Source organism: Colossoma macropomum, unplaced genomic scaffold (genome assembly GCF_904425465.1).
Source record: "Colossoma macropomum unplaced genomic scaffold, Colossoma_macropomum, whole genome shotgun sequence".
Lineage (NCBI taxonomy): Eukaryota > Metazoa > Chordata > Actinopteri > Characiformes > Serrasalmidae > Colossoma > Colossoma macropomum.
Window position 1 is genome coordinate 29,931,103 of NW_023494790.1, and position 21,386 is coordinate 29,952,488.

The 21,386-nt window shown below is 38.0% G+C and overlaps 1 protein-coding gene across 4 annotated transcripts; it reads left to right on the forward strand.

Moving 5' to 3' along the window:
- Window positions 1-268: 268 nt before the first annotated feature.
- On the forward strand, window positions 269-21,381 carry ankrd1b (ankyrin repeat domain 1b (cardiac muscle)). Of its 4 annotated transcripts, none has more exons than XM_036573002.1 (10): window positions 269-397; window positions 2,076-2,157; window positions 15,925-16,053; window positions 16,154-16,300; window positions 16,499-16,606; window positions 16,703-16,801; window positions 18,759-18,857; window positions 20,260-20,358; window positions 20,450-20,548; window positions 21,046-21,381. In XM_036573002.1, exons 2-10 carry the CDS (start codon window positions 2,098-2,100, stop codon window positions 21,136-21,138), a joined length of 933 nt encoding a protein of 310 aa, XP_036428895.1. In that variant the 5' UTR covers window positions 269-397; window positions 2,076-2,097; the 3' UTR covers window positions 21,139-21,381. The 4 variants fall into 4 exon arrangements, with proteins under 4 accessions (XP_036428895.1, XP_036428899.1, XP_036428897.1 ...); XM_036573004.1 differs by having other exon boundaries at window positions 272-397; window positions 16,166-16,300; XM_036573006.1 differs by lacking the exon at window positions 16,154-16,300.
- The last annotated feature ends 5 nt before the right edge of the window (window positions 21,382-21,386 follow it).

Below are 21,386 nucleotides of genomic sequence, written 5' to 3' on the forward strand. Positions count from 1 at the left end.
AAGTACAGGCATTTTTAAATTATGTCAAAAACTGAAAAACAAGGTTTTCTTCTCACAGCAGCAAGATATATATATATACATATATAGTGGAGAAAAAGGAAGTTACTGATCATTGCAGCTGGTCACACTTGCCTTTGACAGCTTTTTATGACAAATGAGGAGCAGCAAGTTCAAGCTCCACACAGCTTGTGTTGAGGATAAAAAAGTGCTGCCTCAAAGAAATAGTGGGTGGGAGAGAATTTGACACACAGAAGCAAGGACATCACCATAAGTGGCTTTAGTGTTTCCACAGTGGGTGAACCACAGTGCAGACCTTGAGCAATTTTCAAGGCAAAAGAACATCACTGCTCACAGCTTATCACAGAAGGAGCATATTGCTGGTCCTGCAGTTGCTAAGGTAAGAACTGCTATAACTGCTCAGAATGTAATGCCATCTATAACCTACTGCTGTAACTTAGCTTTGCGCATGAGACTTTGAAATAAGTCTGGATGTAATAGAGTCCTTAAGTAATTGGACAGTAACTCATTTATGTTGTTTTAGCTGGATGTTGCAACACACTGGATTTGAAATGAACTGAATGACTAATATTGATTGTCAGCTTTAATTTGAGGGAATGTATATCTATAATATAGTAAAACAACACAGAAATCACAGACATTTTTACATATAGTCCTCCTGGGGACCAAAGCAATTGGACATTGGACAATTTGGCTGCTTTGTTGTTTTTGACCAATCGTTGGTATGTCATTAGTTCATGAACAAGACAGATAACAGAAGGCCTAGAGTTGATTCTAGATGAGATTGTGTGTGTGTGTGTATATATATATATATATATATATATATATATATATATATATATATATACACATATATACATATATATATATATATACACACACACACACACACACACACACACATGCAACAAGGAAACTGCTGATGCAAGCATTGAGGAAAAGTGCGCTGTCACTGTACATAACTCTGTCAATGCCCACAGTTGTGTACATTAGAAATGTCACCTGTGCTTTGGGGTAGGAAAGGGTCAGCTAAGCAGCTCAGAGCACTTCTCAGCAGTTCCCTCATTAATAAACATACCACACATACCAGTGCTCTGTGCCCTCTCTACACCAGCCACACTCACTCTGTATGCAAGAGTGACTGTGTGAATCTGAATATTACTGTCGAGCAAGATAAACATGCAAACATTTCGGTGACGCTTTATTTTGAATCTTCCTTTTGAGATTAAATAAACACTCAACAGACTCTCAGTAAAATATTAACATTTGGTAGATTATAAAGAGACTTTTAATGACTTTTAATGTTCATAGTCTAAATAAATTTAAATTCAGTTGTTTTTCAACTTTATTTGGAGTGTCCGAGTTCCTATCTGCAGATGTTAACCTGAGAGGTCATGTAACATGTAGAGCATGTAACAGGTATATTATAGACCATCTCAACATCCTCATCAAGCTGTTATAGATATACTGCTGACCCCATTCTGTAACTGGAGGTTAACTGGCTTAGGTTTTGGGTTAGAGTTAGGGTTAGGATTAGGGCCAGGGTGAGGGTTAGGATTAGGTTTTGGGTTGAGGTTAAGGTTAGGGTTAGGATTAGGCCCAGAATTAGGATTAGGTTTTGGGTTGAAGTTAAGGTAAGGGCTAGGATTAGGTTAGCGGAAGTAACATATTAAGTCTTCTTCATATAACATATCTACAATACACCTACTTAATGTAAGTAATGTATCAACAGTGCATCTTCAAGATATTTGCCTCAATGTATTCAGATGCTTCACTACTGCTACCTCACTGATATGTTGTTGATGTGCTACTAATACTTTGTTAAGAGTTTATTAATCGTCTACAAAGGACCACTGAAAATAAAGTGTTACTAACATTTCCATTATGAACAAAAGCAGCCTGAAATGGAAATCTGTCTGCATCACTCCCACCACTGACAAAAAATGCTTCTCTTTTTGTGTTTGCTGTTTCACAGAGAGACTTTTCTTACTTTATTATGTGGCTTCTAAGCGTATGTGAGTAAAAGCAGGAGAGCTAATGCTTCATCACTGTTTTAGGTGTGACGGGCTAGTAACGCTGATGGAGTGCCACTCCTTTGATTTATTTTCTGCCGAAGACAAGGAACTGAATTTTACAAAGGTGAGTCATATAGATGGAGGACAGGCAGACAAATTGTTTTAAAAAGATTTTACGTGTGCCATTGAGAATCAACACAGCTCTTCTCAGTAGTGGAACACTGAGCTCAATAACCCCTAAAGGGCTCGCATCCTCTTTTTTTCTTGAATTTTATTTTTTCCTCTGAAGTCCGCTCAGAACATTTGTGTAGTTTTATGTACCATAAAAAACTAAATTTTGTACAACAATTTTCCAACCTCTCTTTATCTCTAGGATTTAAGCAGGCTGTTTTTGTTGGTGTGCCTTTAAGCCTGATACATGTAAATGAGCTCTGGTTTGATTGGCTGCCCAGTGTTTTGCCTCATTCAGCCACTTTCCACTAAAGCCCCAGCAGTTACTGAATAATAAGCCTTAGTATGTCATAAGCCTGCGATTTTAAAGGGGTTAAAAGATATATATTAATGTTATTACATATTTAATTACATTTGCTAAGTCTCCAGCATTCCTAAGAGAAATAACCCTTAATGGCCTTTACAATCAGGAAAAATTAATTCCTGAATAATTTAAAATTATGATTTAAAATTCTCTAATAGCAAAGTCCTACAATTGCCTTTCTTGTGAGAAATAAAAGCTTTTTTTAATACAATCACAAATAACTTAAATGCATACACAGGGTTGGATTTAGCGACTCTTTAGATCTCTGGACAATTGACAATAATGGGGCCCCCTGGATGAACATTTTAGTTGAGGCTCTGAGCTCCTGAGTGGCGCAACCAACTACACTGCAGACAATGATATCTCAGCAAGTCACATCGTCTTAAATGTAGTTGATATATTTAATATTTCTCATTTTGAGAAAGGACATTTCTGATGACATTTGTGGGAGTTTATGTAACAAAAACAGGCATAATTAATTTTTACATGACCATTTTCTACCTTCTCTTTATGCCTCAAACAGGTTCTTTTTTCACTGTGCATTTAAGACTGAAATATGTAAATAAGCTCCACTGATTGGCTGCCCTGTATTGTGCTTCATTCAAAAGGCAGTCAAGACTGAAGCACTATGTAAAATGAATTGGCATTCAACTGCTGTAGGCTGAATAGGCAGATACATGAAAATTTGTTTTTTCATGACATTGAATTAAAACAGGACTGTTATTTCAGCTTAGTTTCCATATATGGACAGTGTGGACTGGGAAGTGAAAAGGGAAGTGTTTTGAACCTTTAAAATGTATTAATATAATTTTGCATTTCCGAAAAGCAAGGAAAGTGTGGCTTTCTATGATCTGGGCACCTTAAAAGATGTAGTAATGTATTACATAATTAATTGCATGGTTAGTTACATAATAAGTTACATTTACATTCAATTCACAATCTGTATCTTTAGCTTTGTCCCTGTTTTCCATTTATTTTAAAGTCATGAAAACATGGAAAAAATGTAAAGGACAGTTTTACTTTCCATAAAAACAAGTCTGCACACACAGTGACCTTTCCAGCTAGCAGTTCACATAGATGTGTGCTCTAATCCCTCTTAATGTACACTCTTGAAGTAAAAAACTCAAGCGGAGTGGTGGAGAAGAACCACTTTTGGTTCCTTAAATAACCTTTAAATGGATGGTTCTTTAAAGAACATTTTTTTCTAAATGAGATGTCAGAGTATGAAGAACATATTTAAAGTTTAAAGAATCTCAGGTACAGCCTTTGTAATCATTAGATTTCCAAATCCAAGTTCACCCTGTGTGGGCACTGTGTGTATAACACTGATATGTGTTGAAAGGCCTGATGAAAATCTACTATATGCTGGACAGTGCGCTTCCTCTACCGTGCCACATGTCAGCAGTAGGTTCAAATTTCGTATTTCAGATTAATATTGAGAATGGCATGCTGTAGCAGCACTGTGTGGCGACAGGTTCATACGCCTTTCAGAAGGTAAATCAGTAAGGAAACACCTCCCCATATTCTCGCAGCAGGGGCTGGAAATGTGCCGCATGCCATCTGAGAGTGGCGTCACCTCACACATTCACACATGGGAGCAGCTGTCCCAGTCATGAGAAAGACCCGCAGCTATGCAGAAGTGACCCACATACTCTACACCTTGACTTCTTCTCTTTTGCATGTGTGCTCTCTCACATGTGCAGCTGTAAATGCTTAGCATCTCGGACAAACCACCAGTGACTCACATGATGACTCAATATAGACAGCACTTGAACCTCATAGGCATTATTTCACTTTAAAACCAATGTGCTTCAATACAGAGCCAAAACACATCCCACATGTTCACATCTTATACAGAGTCAATATTGTCCCACTTAGCACTGATGGCTTTAAACAGTTAAGAAAACATTGCCAAGCTAGTTTGTGTTTAATGTGTGACCAAATATTTTCTACAGGGTTTAAATATGGCCTCTGACCAGCCCAAAACAATCAGTAAAAATCAATATATTTTGGGCTAGACTTTTTTGCATGGGAGTGTGAACAGCACACTTCAGTTTCTTGAATAATCCGATAAACAGAGCTGGACTTTAGCTCAGTAATTGGGTTTTCCAGCACATGTATACCCTTACTCTGATTTCTCTAATTTTTCTCAGTCTGCACAGGCAGGAAAACAGACTGCTGTCCCAGAAACAGCAAGTACATTTAACACAGCATATATTGCTTGATAAAATGAAGAATTTGAATAATCTTCATCTTCTAGAGGAAGTAAATTCATATTTTCCTGATTACCCAAGGGCATGTTATTGCATTGAATCAATTACTGACAAAATCGGATTTTCTGCAGTTAGTGTTCTTTGCTTTTGATGTATATATATATATATATATATATATGTGTGTGTGTGTGTGTGTGTATATATACATACATATATACATATACTTTTAAATGTGTATGTGTGTATACAGCTGACCCACCTCACAGGAAGAAAATTTTGGCCAGATACTGAGAGGGAGAGCCAAGGAGTGGCCACCATAGCGTAAATGTTGGCCACCCTAGTTAAACAAAGTGAGGCAACCTGCCCCCTTTTTTCCAAAATGAACAGTGCATTTTTTGAAGAGTTCTAAATGCTTAATATGCCAATGTGGAAAACCTGTGTGACCCGTATTGTGTCTCATTCAAAAAGATGTCCAGGCTGAAACACTCCTCTTAACTTCACTGAGAGGCAGGGCTAAACTGCTGTAGGCTGAATAGGTGGATATATGTAAATGTGTTGAATTGTTGTTTTTGTAGCTTAGTTTCTAGTTGTTGATTGTGTGAACTGGGGAGTGAATGGTCAGCCTGGAAACTTTGACAATTGTTCAAATACTACTTCAACCCCTCACTGTACACCTATCGATATTGGCTGACATTTGATATTTGCACATAATGGAGAAGGACGTTTTTAAAAGACATTTGCCTGATCAACTTAATAAAAAAAACAAAGTTAGATTTTGTACAGTCCTTCATGCAAAAAAATTCAAATCTTTATAATGTACAAATATCAAATGTCACATGGCCTGTCTTTAGCGTGTCAACAGCTGTACTTAGCACATGGAATGTAATTTTTATATCCTGCATCAAGTGACCCAATAGTGTATCTTAATTTTTTTGACTGATTATGTAGGGATTGGTGTAGTATATTTGGTCACACTGCTGCCTAACATTAGGGTTTGATTCTCTGCTACACCAAAAAGAGTCCTTGAGCAAGATGCCTAGCACTACATTCGCCTGCCTCTGTAACATGAATAAAATTGTACGTCACTCTGGATAAAAGCATTTGCCAAAATGTAATGTCTATATAAAAGGAATAGAATTGATATGATTAACATTTTGACTGATTGCTCTTTTGAAGACAACAAACATTCTTTTGTTTGCCTAACTAAATCTTTTTTTTTAGCGCTGACAGAATGTCAGTCACTGTAACTAATTATTTACAGAAGTTGTGTAAAAAAGAAAGGTTAGTGGAAATTGGCCCTAAGATTTATTTTGTTGTGCAAACTCAAATGGTTTTAGAGTGAGACTTCCACAAGCTGTCTAAAATATATACATATATATATATATATATATATATATATCTGACTTATTGTGTATTGCTAGTGATTGGATGCTCATTTGAGGTGCTAAGAAGTTACAGTTTTAATTGAGTCCAGGGCTCGGTCTCCCTCGCAGTGTTTCTTGCTCAATGAACTAACTTTAAACTTGGTTCTATCTAACCCTGGCAGCAGTGGTGAAAGCCTTGCTTTTTCACCATTATAAGTGCATTGCTTTCTACACATTTAGCTATTATGATTTCTTTTTCCTTTTTTGGCGACTCCTCCTCATGTTTCGCATGACTGGCTTTTTGTCATAATTGTCAAGCATTCATATGCAGACGTATAAGGATTAATCACATCCTGGATTAACCCCTTAAAATCTCAGGCTTATTACATACTAAGGCTAATTATTCAGTAACTACAGGGCTTCAATGCAAACTGAGCTATTCTTAGGTTATAGAAGTGTGTAATAAAACTTCTGGCTCCTTGATGGTCCCTGGCCATTAAAGGGGTTAACAGAGAAAGCTGTTAACCGCTGCTGTAAAACGAATTAACCATGTCTGTGTTTGTTAGATTTTGTGAAGCTGAAACATAGTCAGAAAGCCTGTAATTGAAAGTGCTTCATTAGACAGACCCCAGGCCCACTTTTCTTGTCCAACTACAAGCCAAAACAAATGGCATAACGTTAACATCACAAAACCCCAAACCATGCCTTTATCTTTAAGGCATTTTTCCTCATCTTCTCTTTTTCTTTTCCCCTTTTTTGCCTCCAGATGCATGCGCTCTTTTCCCCTCAATCGAGCATCTTAGTCAACATAATGGTACATCAATAATCCAGAATGCCCTCTGGTGGCCAAGGGGCCCCAAGCAGCTGCTTATTAGCTAGAGCCAGAACTAGTTGAATAAAACCAGTTCAATTGCTTGTTACAACTTAAAGTATTTTTTTAGGTTGAATTGATGAACCATTTTGAACAGTGAGTAATATTTAAAAAAAAATAGTTTTATATGATAGAGACCCTTTAAAGTAACTGATTTCACAGCTTTTTTTGAGTTCAGTTACTTTATTCAAAAGTTCTCCTAACTCTTCTACTTTTTGCTGTGCTTCTCAGTTAGGCCAATAATACAACATTAGTTACTCAAAAATGCAATGAATAGGCTGCATTAGGCTGCAATGGGCTTTTTAAGTTCCTTTTTAGTCTATAAAATAATGATAAAGCTGCAATGTGGAAAGCACTACAGATGCTGAACCAACAGGACAGAATGAAACTTAACATGACTGATAATCGTGGATGAACAAGGATGAGAAGTAACTCTGTAACTCTGCAGTTAGCATGACTGGGATAAGCCCCATGAAATGGCAGACAGATATTTTTGCATACATGTAGAGTTACAGATAGAGTTTTACAAGACTGTGATATTCTGAGAATGAAGGTTATTAAAAGCTCTATATAAGATGCGTCAGCTCAGCTGTGACTTATTTGAACTCACTCTCTGCTCTTCTGAGTGTTCAGCCTCATGAGTGCACACCCAGACAAAGCCATGTTCAACAGTGCAGAGATTTGTGTCAGGTTTGTGTCCGGACTGGTCCTATTCTCAGTGGGACAATGGCAATGTATCTGGTTGCTAAGCAACTCGCAGAGCTGTCTATGTGCGGGGTGCGGCACTTTGGTGGAGTTGAGCACTTAGCATGCTCCTCTGAGCACACTGAGGCTATTAACAATCAGAGGTGGGCAGAGTAGCCTAAACCCTGTAGAAATAAAAGTAGCCTAGAAAAAAAAAACTTGAGTGGAAATGCAAAAGTAGCATAGCACAGGAAAATGACCACCCTCTCAACCAACATTCATCGGTTTAGTCAAGAGCTTTTAAGTTTGCAGTTTGGAGACCTCTCTGGTGGTAATGTGTAACTGAGTGGACAATATGCAACATGCAATATTTTGTAATAGGGGTTGTGGTTCAGACTCCTTCCCTGAGCGGATGAATCTGATGATTGTGAGTGCATTGAAATATACACCAATCAGACATAACATTATGACCACCTCCTTGTTTCTACACTCATTGTCCATTTTATCAGCTCCACTTACTATATAGGTGCACTTTGTAGTTCTACAATTACAGACTGTAGTCCATCTGTTTCTCTGCATACTTTGTTAGCCCCCTTTTACCCTGTTCTTCAGTGGTCAGGACCCCCATGGACCCTCACAGAGCAGGTATTATTTGGGTGGTGGATCATTCTCAGCACTGCAGTAACACTGATGTGGTGGTGGTGTGTTAGTGTGTGTTGTGCTGGTCTGAGTGGATCAGACACAGCAGTGCTGCTGGAGTTTTTAAACACCTCCATGTCACTGCTGGACTGAGAACAGTCCACCAACCAAAAATATCCAGCCAACAGCGTCCTGTGGGCAGCATCCTGTGACAAACTGTGCAGCAGCAGATGACCTATCGTCTCTGACTGTACATCTACAAGGTGGACTGACAAGGTAGGAGTGTCTAATAGAGTGGACAGTGAGTGGACACAGCATTTAAAAACTGATCCACTTGTACCAGCACAACACACAGTAACACACCACCACCATGTCAGTGTTACTGCAGTGCTGAGAATGATCCACCACCCAAATAGTACCTGCTCTGTGAGGGTCCATGGGGGTCCTGACCACTGAAGAACAGGGTAAAAGGGGGCTAACAAAGTATGCAGAGAAACAGATGGACTACAGTCTGTAATTGTAGAACTACAAAGTGCACCTATATAGTAAGCAGAGCTGATAAAATGGACAATGAGCGCAGAAACAAGGAGGTGGTCATAATGTTATGCCTGATCGGTGTATTTTAAAGAGAACTTAGTTAAACAAAATAAGGATTGTGTCTTCTGTGGATGTGAGTGAATTATCTATTATTGTCATCATATCTTCATCAGTATAAAGTTGATTATGCATTTGAGGCTTAAATATCAAGTCTAAACATTTTTTTGCGCATGTCACGTTAATACATAAAGACGTATAAGGTGGTCCTAAAAAAACTTCTGTGAAATCCAAGCCAACATATTTGACTTTTAAATGATTCAGGCTTTGCAGGGAGACCGGCAGCAGCACATGACATGGCATAATATTTTTTCCTGACTTATGAATGTTACCTCTTTCAATTTTTAAACAAAAAAAATTAAATAGTGCTGCTTTGAGGTAGGAATAACCTCTTGATTTTATACTGTATAAACAAACCAAAATCGTCTCCCTGACAGAAACACTGTAGAAATATTTCAAAGAGAGATTATTGAAAATCTATTCATTTAATTTAGCTATACTTTGATATATGCTTTGAAAGCCAAGAATAAGTAATGCTAGCTAGATCAGTAAACAAGTAAATACAGTTGCATCCTGATATGGGTGGGGTTGCTTGGCACATTGATTCTGTCAGCCTGCATAAGTGTAGGGCGATTGTCACAAATGTATTATTTTACATTATATGCTGCTCACATACATAACACAAATTGTAGTGCCAACATACCACATGTTCAGGCTGGTTGACCCACTAGTCATGAATGCACTAATTCCAGGAAATAATTTCTGACATCGAATATTAATTAAGTAACATTTTGAATTTGTTGTTTCTGTGATGTCATGACTAATTTATATATGTCCACTAACAGCAGTTCAGCTCCACCCATTCACAGTGACGTTATAAGGAGTGTTGCAGCTCTGAGAGTTTCTTGAATGAGGCATAATACAGTGCTGCCATCCAAAACAGAGCTCATTTACATATGTCAGACTTAAAAGCACACAATTTTATAAGATGACCGGAAGGGGAAAAAACATGAAAAATGTAAATAATGGGTCCTTTGATGTATTTTTATTCTTCATTTTCCTTGAACACCAATTAAGTTGACAAGTGAAAAAAAAAAATGTAATAGTTTCTGCAGAGTTGCAAACTGATCACATATATAATGGTTATGTATCGTCATCTATATGACTGTCAGTACTCAACTCCCCTGTGGTAGCTAAAGAGTTGGCTTTGTATTTATTAGCCGTATAGTATCAAAATTCAAAAATCAGGTCAGCAGCATCAGTCCTACAGGAATCCCACAAGGCATGAAAATGCCTAACATTCCCACTGTGTCTTTTACTGCTCTGGAGCCTTTGGTCTGACAGCATCAGAATACGCATTGCTTTCTGACATCATATACCTCATGTTTACAGCAGAGAGATGACTGACCCACCTCAACGTTTACATACTGAGTTTCTGGGTTGAAGGACATGGGTTTATTCCTGTGTATAAGAAATCATGAGAAAAGAGGTGGTCATCTAAAATGCAAGCGTGGTCATTAAGTTTAATGGTTTAATGTAATTGAGTCTTAAGGATGAGGTCATCAAAAGTCACCTGACTGAAATTTGAAATAATACTTTGGGACTGAATAGAGTCTATGGCAGGTAACAATACTGCACCTTAAATACTGAACTAACATCCTCTTTTGAGCATAACAAGAACAGTGAATATTTTAGCAATAGACAAAAACATGGACAGTACCACACCCTGAAAAGTAATTACATTTCTGTAATTAAATGATTATCGTTTATAGTAGCTATTTAACCCTGGATGGAGTCATTTTGTTACAGCAACATGAAAGATCTACCCATTAAAGAGGAATACCACATTTACATAATCAAATTTCAAGATGAATAAAATCTTGCAGTGTGGTTTGATGTGAAATGCTCCTTTCTACAGAAACAGTCAGAATTGTTCACCATGGTGGTGATAGCAACCAGACATTCAAAGTGTTTTAATGCCTCTGAAAGCTCCCTCACAGAAAGTTATTACATAAATGGTTATGAATACATTACTTGATGCCTCAAACATTGTTTTAACAAAAGCTTTTGGCCAAAAGAGACTTTGCCACCAATTTGCCATTATTAACATTACATATAAAAACTCAGAAGACACCTAGGGGTTTACTGGTTATTTTGCATAGCAAATAAAATTATGTACATAATGTTGTAGACGCTGCAACTATGGGTTCCTATCACCACTACTGTAAAGAAATTAGAGTGTGCAATTTTCTCTGCTGTCAGTCATTTCATAACCAGGGGTCATGATGGATCTGTACACTCCCATGCAAAATAAATGGGCCAAGCCCAAAATGGTAAAACATTAAGCTTTTAATGGACTTAGCAACAAATCATCAAACAAGTAGATAAGGTTACTTAGTTTGAGATATTTTTTCTGTTTGATTTCTTTAAACGTTGGAAGTCTTGTGGGTAAATTTGCAGACAACCTTTTACAGAAAAAAGAGTCAATATTTTTCCACTCAGCATTGATGGCTTTAACCAACATGAAGCTAGTTTGTGTTTAATGTGAGACCAAATATTCTCTGTAGCGTTTAAATGTGGACTCTGACAAGTCCAAAAACTTAAGCAATTGTGCATTTTGTACAACACAAATATAGCAATTTTATTTTCTATCCAAAACCACCAATGACGATGTTAAAATAGTGGTAAATCCGGGGGGAAACGGTTTTCTTTAGGGACTACTTTGCCTTACAACACCCTGCATGTACCCCAAAATCATTAATGTACCTAAAAATTTGGACAAAAGATTATCTCAAAACTATCATAAAACAATATATCAGACATCAGGTAGCACATTCATCACCACTTCACATCCTAGCTTTCTCTGCGGGAGCTTTTATAGGCATTAACCATGTGGTTCCTTTCACCACTGTAAACAATTCTGACTCTCAGTTTCTCAAGAACAGAGCATTTCACACCAAACCACTCTGAATAACTTGCTTACATCTTAGCCACTTAATCATGCAGAAACCTTTAAAGAATTGGCGGAATTCCTTTTAATATCTCTTAGTATAACATTCTTGTGTTGGTCATCTTCTGGAATCTGAGCTGCTTTTATTTTATCAGTTGCAGACAGTTTTGGCACTGTGGAGAATACAGCCCAGCACTAAGAGCTATTGAGCTTTCGTCAAAATGTGTTGTCTCGGGTGCAATTCATGCTGACAACAAATGTAAAGTGATTATAAGCAGTGGTTACAAATAGTGAGATCTTCTCACATTTCGAACAGAAAGAAAACATATCTGATTCTTAGTAATTGTCTAACATACAAACACATATGAGAATGAATCATTGACAGCTGGATGAGGTTGAATAATTAAAGGTTTTACTTGTTTTGCTGTTATATCTATTAGGCTCAACAGGCTCTACAAAGTGTGATCAGTATAACTGTTTATATAGAAGCACTCCAGGGGGACAATGCACTTGTTGTGTTGTGTTTGTATGGGCTAAATGAAAAGGCGGATGTTGTGTGATGTGGCACATGGGGTTTCTGCTCATGACAGCAAATGGAACAGAAATACATTCAGGGAGAGCAGACTATTGCTCTCTTGGGCTCAGTGTATGTGTGGCTGTGGTGCTTCTGCAGTTACAGCCTCATGGTGTAAGATTTCCAAAACATTTCCAGGGCGACGAAATGTTTTTTTTAGTGCCATTGCTGGAAACAAATATCATGTATAATGGTTACACCTCAATATTTTGTCAGTCGCTGAGATGCTCTGCACTCTAAAGAACGCTCCAGTCTACCACCCACACTGCCAAAGATGAAGATGTCACTCAGTCAACAGATGCCTCACATGCAATTTTTGTGATGCCTCAGCATTAGTTAAAGCTGTTTATCATCTCATTTGCTGACTTTAATGATGGAGTCCTCACCATTTTATGATTTACAGGCTCCAATGTAGGGCATGCTTGTAAAACTGGCAGCCATCATATATGCTGAGCACACTTGTGACCCGTTAGTCCTACATAATTCAGCACTGACTCAATCAAAAATAGTCATCTTTTATTGGTGACAGTGTTAGCAATGTGAGGCGAGAAACTTGAGAAGATGAAAACAAGCATGCAAAATAAGGCCGATGAGATTTTATTGAGATATTATTGAAAGAACCCCATGGTGGCTGTGAAGGCCAGCTTATAAACAAGGACTGCTTTAAAGGTATCACTTTGCTCTCTTTCAACATTTCCTACATGTCAGAGTATTATATGGTAGCTGTCATAACGAAATCTCCAAAATAATAACCTTATAGGAGAAGGAAGAAAAAATGTTTATTTAAATGAATACTACTGAAACAACATTTTATTCCAAGTGATTTTGGACATTTTCTATTGATTCATTATTGTCTATTGGCTTCTACTGACCATTTCTGTGGGTGTGGGTTTCCATTGGCCTTTTCATTGGGTTCACATTGGGCTTTCCTATTGGTCCACTCCTTTCTATTGGCTTCTATTGACCTTTTTTATTAATGTATAATCCCATGCAAAAAAAATCCAAAATGTAATGGTTTATAATCACTGATTATTTTGGCCTAGTCAACGTTTAGGTCCACGTTTAAACCCTATAGAGAATATTTGGTCTCACATTAAATACAAACTAGCTTGCAATGTTTTTCAACTGTTTGAAGCCATGTGAGTGGAATAATACTGACTCTTCTTTCTGTAAAAGGTTGTCTGCTACTTTTCCCACAAGACTTCAAAGAAATCCAAGGGAAAATATATCCTATATTAAGTCACTTCATCTATTTGTTTAATGATTTGTTGTTGAGGTCATTTAAAGCTTAATGTTTTGCCATTTTTAACTCAGCCCATGTTTTTTGCACAGGAGTGTATTCTGTTCTATTTGTCCACACTGACAGTGTGTATTCATCCATTATTTTCTATGTGCTTCTAATAATTTCTAATATTTATCTATTATATTCTGTTGGTCAACATTGACCATTTCCATTGGTCCATTTATTTCTATTGGTCCATTTTATCTACTTCTATTAACCTTTTATATTGGCCTATTCTTTTCAAGTGGTCCACATTGACCTTTTCTGTTGGTTCATTCTTTTTTATTGGGTTTTATAAACCTTTCCTGTTCGTCAATTGTTTTTAGTGAGTCCACAATGATCTTTTCTATTGATCCACTTTTATATTGCTTTCAATTAACCTTTTTGTATTAGACCTATTCTTTTCTACTGGTCCACACTGACTGTTTCTATTGGTCTATTCTTTTCCATCTATTTCTACTGCCCTTCTCTATTGGGCGATTTTTTCTATTGAATCACTCTTGTCTATTGGTTTCTACTGTTGTTTTCTTTTGGTTGATTCTTTTCTATTAGTCCACAAAATCAATTTTCAACAATTTCACATGGTGTAAAAAAACAACCAACCAAACAAAGAAAAGCACAGACTTGAGGTTTTGATATTAAAGAGACAAGAATGACCTTTGTCCCAAGTCAGCTAGTGCATGCAAGCATGAGCAGAAGGATGGTCATTGCTTCCTGAACTTCCTTTGATATAGTAGCATAAACTTAGTCAGCCCCACTTGTATTTCACCTGCATTCCTGCCACTGAGTGGTGACTGGCAGCTTGAGGCACCTTCTGAGGTTTTTTTATTTTTTACATTCCGTACCCTTCAAAACTTGACTGACATCTAATCGTGCATCCACATCAGTGTTGACAGCGTGACTTGCTTAGAAAGGGAAGGGCAAACCGGGCTTGATGTCATCCTAAAGCATATATAAGAGCTGTTGGGCTTGGGTGCAGCACAGTTTGGGACACAAGAGCAATCATCAGGCAGCAAGTTCACTGGACTTCCATTCACTCTACACAGCACACATGAGAGTGCTACAGGTTCAAGGGCTGGTAGGTGCACCAGGGTTGGTGGTTTACCATTGTTACTGTTATTCCAAATCTTCCGGAGCTACTAAAGATCATTTGATGTTTCCTGTCAGGATGTTCATTTTTTTTGTTGTGTACTCTTTTGGATTAGAGGTTTGAGTTTGTATTTTTTGGTTTAACCAGATAATTTAAGCCCAAACTCAAACCTGTTTAATAGGAGAAGTAATGGACATTTCTATAAGAACCCTCAGTTTGTCCAGATAAAATGAGAAATCCTGCTTTTTAAAGAAATACCCCGCTTGGTTTTGTTGAGAGTTTACTCACACGCTTACATTTATGAAACACAGATGTCCAAGACTTCTCAGAAAGACTTAAAGGGGAATTCTACTGATTTTTCGAAATGTTTTTATTATTAAATTGTTAAAATGTAAACAAAGACATTCAGAGTGGGTTGATGTGAAATTTAGAGAAACTTACAGGGTCAGAATTGTTCAAAATGGTGGTGATAGGAACCAGACGTCTGAAGTGTTTAATGTCTCTAAAAGCTACTTTACAGCAAGCTACTATATGAAATGGTTACAAATAAGCTAATTGATGCTTGAGATATTGATACTTTGGTCTTAAACTTTTTTTATACCATTCATGGTGGAGGGGTACATGCAGGGCGTTGTTGGGCAAAATAGACATCAAAGAAAACTGTTTTTCCCAAAGTTCACCATGATTTACATGTATCAACCTTACCTATAAAACACAGAAAAAGGGTAGAATCTCTGGTCATTTTGGATAGTAAAAAATCGCTATATTTGTTACATCATAACCCCTGGTTCCTATCATCACCATTGTAAAAAAATCTAAGCTGGTAAATTACTCCTCAGTCAAGCATTTCACATCAAACCATTTTAATCATTTTGTTTACATCACGAAGATTAAACTATGCAGAAAAGCATAACTGCCTCAAAATAGTCTTCAAGAATCTGCATGACTAAACAGCCTATGATTTCAGCTAGACAACATTCATGATTTGCCCTGAGCCTCCATGAATTTAATAAGCCATCCATAAAAGAACTATTGTATCTAAAATAAGAGTCATGCATATTCAGTTTCACCAAAGAACTTCTCTTTCTTTTTAAGGTTACCGGCAAGAAATGTGGGGTCAGTGAAGAAGCAGAGACTTTGACATATAAGGCATCTATCAGCCAAGAGAGAGAAGATGAGCTGAGAATCTATAGTACACATGACAGTGATGATGAAATCAACGAGGTAAGTTAAAACATCCATATCCCGTTAGGAGTATGTGCTTAAAATAAGATGATAAATACCAATCATGTATAGCCAAGACAGATCTGTTATCAAATAGCAGTTGGTTTTGCAGGATGATAAAGCTAAAGAATGTGGTCAATTAAGCCAAGACATTATTGACGACCTCCAGAAGATTATAGAACTTCGGCAGAGGAAGAAAGTCCAAAAGACACTTGAGCGCAAAACACCTCTAGCATTTCACACAGTGGTGAGAAATAACATTTAACACTTGAAAGTTCATAAACATTGGGCATTTTAGTAAAATCTTCCATTATTATCCAAATTTCCATATAAAATAGAATACATTGGCAATATTTTGTCTATGTAGTCTTAAATATAGCCTTAGAATATATAGCATAATTTGTTTTCAGTTTGTTAAGCTCTCATGTGTGGGTTCTTTCCACAGTGTGATTTTGTTGATGAAGATGACTTTCTGAAGGCGGCTGTGGACAACAAACTGCCGATGATTGAGAGCTATCTCGCCAGGGGTGCAGACCCAAATGCGTGTGACAATGTGAGTACTAAAGCAAACCACTTCTCGTTATTCAAACAGCTTAGCTAGCTTCTGAAATCCCCACAGAGCTGATAATCGCTCTCTCCCTCTCTCTAGTTCAACCGTACAGCTCTACACAGAGCTTGTTCACGAGGCAATGTGGAGATTGTGAAGAGGCTGCTGGAAGCTGGGGCTTTAATTGAAAACAAGGATAAGGTACAATCCACACCTGATAAAATATTGAAAATCTGAACACTACTGGAGTTTTGGCTTTGATTTCAGCTGTTCTAAGATCCCTAAAAATGCCAGAATTTATTATATTCACTAGAAATTTACTATGGAATTGGGTTGATTCTGACTAGAACTGGTTCCACCAGGTTGCACAAAATGATTCCTGTTTCGCACCTCCACATATTAACCTGTGGCAACAATAACAGCTTCAGTTTAGACCATAAATGTAAAAACTTGATCAACCCAAGCCCACCTATATGACCAACTACATGCTTATTTCTGCCATTGCCCCTGTAAAAACAGAAGTAAACTATGAGCTGCTACAACAAGTGATCTTTATTGAACATACCAACAGAAAGAAATGCAGAACCCGGACTTAACTCAAGGGGGAAGTCACCTTTAGCCACACACTTCATCCCGCAGCGACCACCTCCCCCACCCAAAGCCCACATTTCACTAACACCAAATAACAGAAGTAACACACTCGCGTAACTATAACTATCAGACAACAAGAATAAACAACATAAATAGTCCTTTGCTGGAAGGCTCATGCTACCATGAGCCTTTGCGTCTGCCTAGCCTCACCTCCAGAGTCTCAGGCGCCAGTGCCAGCGCCAGCCAGTAGCAGAACGCTACACACAAAAATACAAACTTCAAATAAAACAAGCAGATGTAGGTCTTAACTATAATCAAATTAGTTTTGAAATCAGATCTTTATAAATTTTAGCAGTTGCAGTTAGCCAACTCTGAAATCTGGGGGTGCTAACGCACCCTCACTTCCCACATCCCTGCACATATTCGTAGACAGCGGCATATGTAGGACTTCTAGAGGGCCTAGAGTACCTGAAACGTGATTGACTGATACCTTTGTCACTTCCTACTTATGTCCATACTTAATCAAATGTGTAAGGCCTCCTGTACAGCTCCTGAAGGCCTAACCAATGGGAGAGCTTGCTTGGCTGTATCTATCTAGCATCCACAAAGGCAAATATAATCCCGATTGGACAGGTTTCTGTTGGATGTTTCAAGAATTTAACCTTTTTTGTCTCCAACCAAAACTTTACAAAGAAAGAAGACTTTTACTAGAATGCTAGGTATAGTTTGAATACAAGCATTAAGATTCTAAATGAACCAAAGTAAATTAGACATGCATTTTTGGGTCCTAGAAATCATTAGCCCTTTTCTGAAAACCTAGAAGGCCCTGAAGGGTCCCCACTGATATTAACCTCACAAAATTTTCCCTCTTACATGCTTCCAAAAAGCATATCAACGGAGTACAAACATGCAGATGCCTTGCACATTGCTATTCAAGGCCTGCCATTTTCACTCTGTTACTTGGTGTGATAGCAGCTCAGGTGTTGATGGGTAAATCACTTCTCCAGAGAGCACACGCAAATGTGCCTCCTTTCATAGCATCCTTTCTCCTGCATTTTTACCTCATTAATATATTTGAATCCAGCACTGCTACATTGTCATACATCAAGCATTTTATCGGAAGCAGCTATCATATGGTGCACTATGTAGATTTACAGTTATTGACTGTAGTGCATTTCTTACTTCACAAATTAGAAGCCCCCCTCCACTCTGTCCATCAATGGAAAGGGACCACCACAGAACCGCTGGTGATCAGATATTATTTTGGCAGTGGACCATTCACACCACAACAGGGACACCAATATAATAGTGGCATGTTACTTTCGGTTGCGCTGACATCACTGTGAAAGGCACCTGTGTCACTGCTGGGTTGATTACCATGAATAACCACCCAACAGTGGTCCTAAACTGACCACTGATGAAGGGCGAGAGGATGAATTATGAACAGAAAAACATGAGCTAGTCTTTTAATTGTATGTCTAAAGTGTAACAACAATGTGTATCTAATGCAGTGGCAAGTAAATGTATTTCTATCCAGCTTTGCTACATAATTTTTATTTCTATCCAGCTTGACGCAACTGCTGTTCATTGGGCCTGCCGTGGAGGAAGCCTGCCTGTGCTAGAGCTGCTCCTGAACCACAACAGCAACCTCGGTGCCAGAGACAAGGTAAGAAGATAAAGAAAGCCTAGTTTTATTGGACTGCCACATATTATGTGCAGTATAATGTGCAGGATGCAGACACCTACCCACCTGCAGTGTCCCCTGGATACCTACTTATGTATGTGTGTGTGTGTGTGTGTAGATAGGTAGATACATAGATACAAACAGACAATTTGACAATTTATGTGAATTTGTTTAATACAAAGCCCTTCAAATAATATTTTTAATGTGTACTTTTGACTAGTTTTTACTGTAGAAATCAAGAACAATTCCTCATTTTAAAAGTATTGGTATTGGGATTTTAGTTTCGGTATCGCATGGAAAGGAAAATTAGTTGTATCACCAATCCCCAGCTGCTTCATTGCTTCATTTAATGAAGTGTATACTGCCACCTACTGTTTATAAGGATCAGTGACCCGTTAATACCTGGTCATTTCATACCTAACCGCTCAGAACTCTTGTTGGGCTCCTAATTATGGAGGTGGTCTGACACACATTTTAGCCAGATGTCACACAAATGTAAATGAATATGTCTCTTGCAGCCACATTGAACAACCAAAACCTCTCCCATATTGTGGCAGTGCCTCCCCCTGCTGTTTTACATATGGCTAAAAAAAACACCTACTAGCCTGCAACCACTCTTCAACTTTACTTTGCCTCCTCTACTTTCACTTGATGCATTAATTATGTTTTAAAGCATGTGGACTATGACAGCAAAAACTAAAACAGGGGGCTAATTATTCTAAACAGGTGGTAGTGTGTGTCATGAAAAAGCTTGATTTTTGAGGCGATAACTGGCAACCTTTTTAATAGACTAGGATAACAACAATGGCAATTGGTTGTTGTATATGTGCCGATTTGCATATTAAGTGCCTTATACAAGTAAGCTGAGTAGGCTATGTTCACACTGCAGGTAAAAGTTGGCAAAATCTGACCTTTTTTTCATATGTGACACTTAACTATTTCTGTGTGGCACTGGGAATAGCAAAAGCACATTGAATCTGAGTTTAAGTTCCGATTTAAGCTCCGATTCTCATTTCCGATTTTTGCACACATCATCCTCTGACCGTTCTCATTAAGGTCACGTGGCCATAAATTGGATATTTATCTGATCCGGGACAATGTATGAAAGTGGCTCATATCTGATTTAAAAAGATCAGATTTGTGTGTCCACGCAGCTCTAACAACAGTTCTGTGTCACAAGAAAAAAAGCATGCAAATGTATACATAGCCTTAATGCATGTGGTTAAAACAAGTCACATGAAACAGCCAGGTGTAAATGAGGTCAGCAACTCTTGTAGGCTGGCCCATTATGCGGTCAAAAAAATCTTCTAATGTCACATAATTAACTGCCATCTTTTCCCTCAGATGAAACACTGATATATTTCTTAAACTCACTGCATTTCAGCTCCAGAGCACTCCCCTGCATGTGGCAGTGAGGACAGGCCACTATGAATGTGCTGAACGCCTCATACACTGCGGAGCAGATGTCAACGCAAAGGACAGAGTGAGCCATATATTGTGCCCTTATCACCATTTCTGCAAAGACACAATAAAAGCCAAAACGCGAAACATATTAAATCTTTTTCTCCATTCAGGAGGGAGACACACCAATGCACGATGCTGTCCGACTGAACAGATTCAAATTCATCCAGTTACTCCTGATGCATGGAGCCAATCTGAAAGTGAAGAATTGGGTAAGTGTATTTAATGCTTTTCCCCAGACAGCCAGAAAATTATGGTTAATCTTGACTTACATTTCACTGAACATTCCCAACTGTAAATCTTTTTTGCCCAGGAATAAGCTCATTCTGTGTGCTGAAGCCCAGCTCAATTTTCTCCTGTATATTTGTACAATTGGATCAATTCTAATACTAGAGTAGAAAATAATGCAAAACTGGTCTCAAGCCCATGTGCTCTATCCTCACCCTCAGTCTTCAAGGATTGTTTAGAATGTGCACAGTGCCATCTACTGACATTTTGAGGAACACACTCCTTAGGTTGACCAAGCGAATAGTGCTCAACCCAAGTGAATAGCATGACGGGAATTCACTCATATATCAGACCTGTTTCAATACAATGATTACACATTATAGCATTTTGTATTATATGGCAGTGATTTAGGGATTTGGTGACGAAGCTGCTGCAGACATACATGCTTTTCTTAAACTGACATAAAACTTGTTTTCTACAGGAGGGGAAATCACCCATGGACAGTGTTTTGGAGTGGCAGAGTGGAGCTAAAACCATTCTTGACAACTTTAATGACAAGTCTCAAGCCAAGTAAATGGAAAAAAGGAATGAAAACATTTAATTGTGCACAGCAACATCTGTGCAATGTGAAGTAAAACAAAAATATATGTGTTGTGATGCTAAACATACTCTGGAACTGTACAGTTACTTGTTTTAATATGAAAATGAGAAAGTATGAAGCATTTCGGAAGGCTTTGGAAAGCAAGGCAAAGTGAAGTGACTCATGAATTGACTCATGCTTAGTGGCAGATTGAGAAGGTTATAAGGAAAAAAGCCAAAAAG

Coding starts and splice junctions, on each gene's coding strand:
- ankrd1b (XM_036573002.1), top strand. CDS start 2,098: ATGGAGTGCCACTCCTTTGATTTATTTTCTGCCGAAGACAAGGAACTG. Junction 2,158..15,924: donor AGGAACTGAATTTTACAAAG/GTGAGTCATATA, acceptor TTTCTTTTTAAG/GTTACCGGCAAGAAATGTGG. Junction 16,607..16,702: donor ACCCAAATGCGTGTGACAAT/GTGAGTACTAAA, acceptor CCCTCTCTCTAG/TTCAACCGTACAGCTCTACA.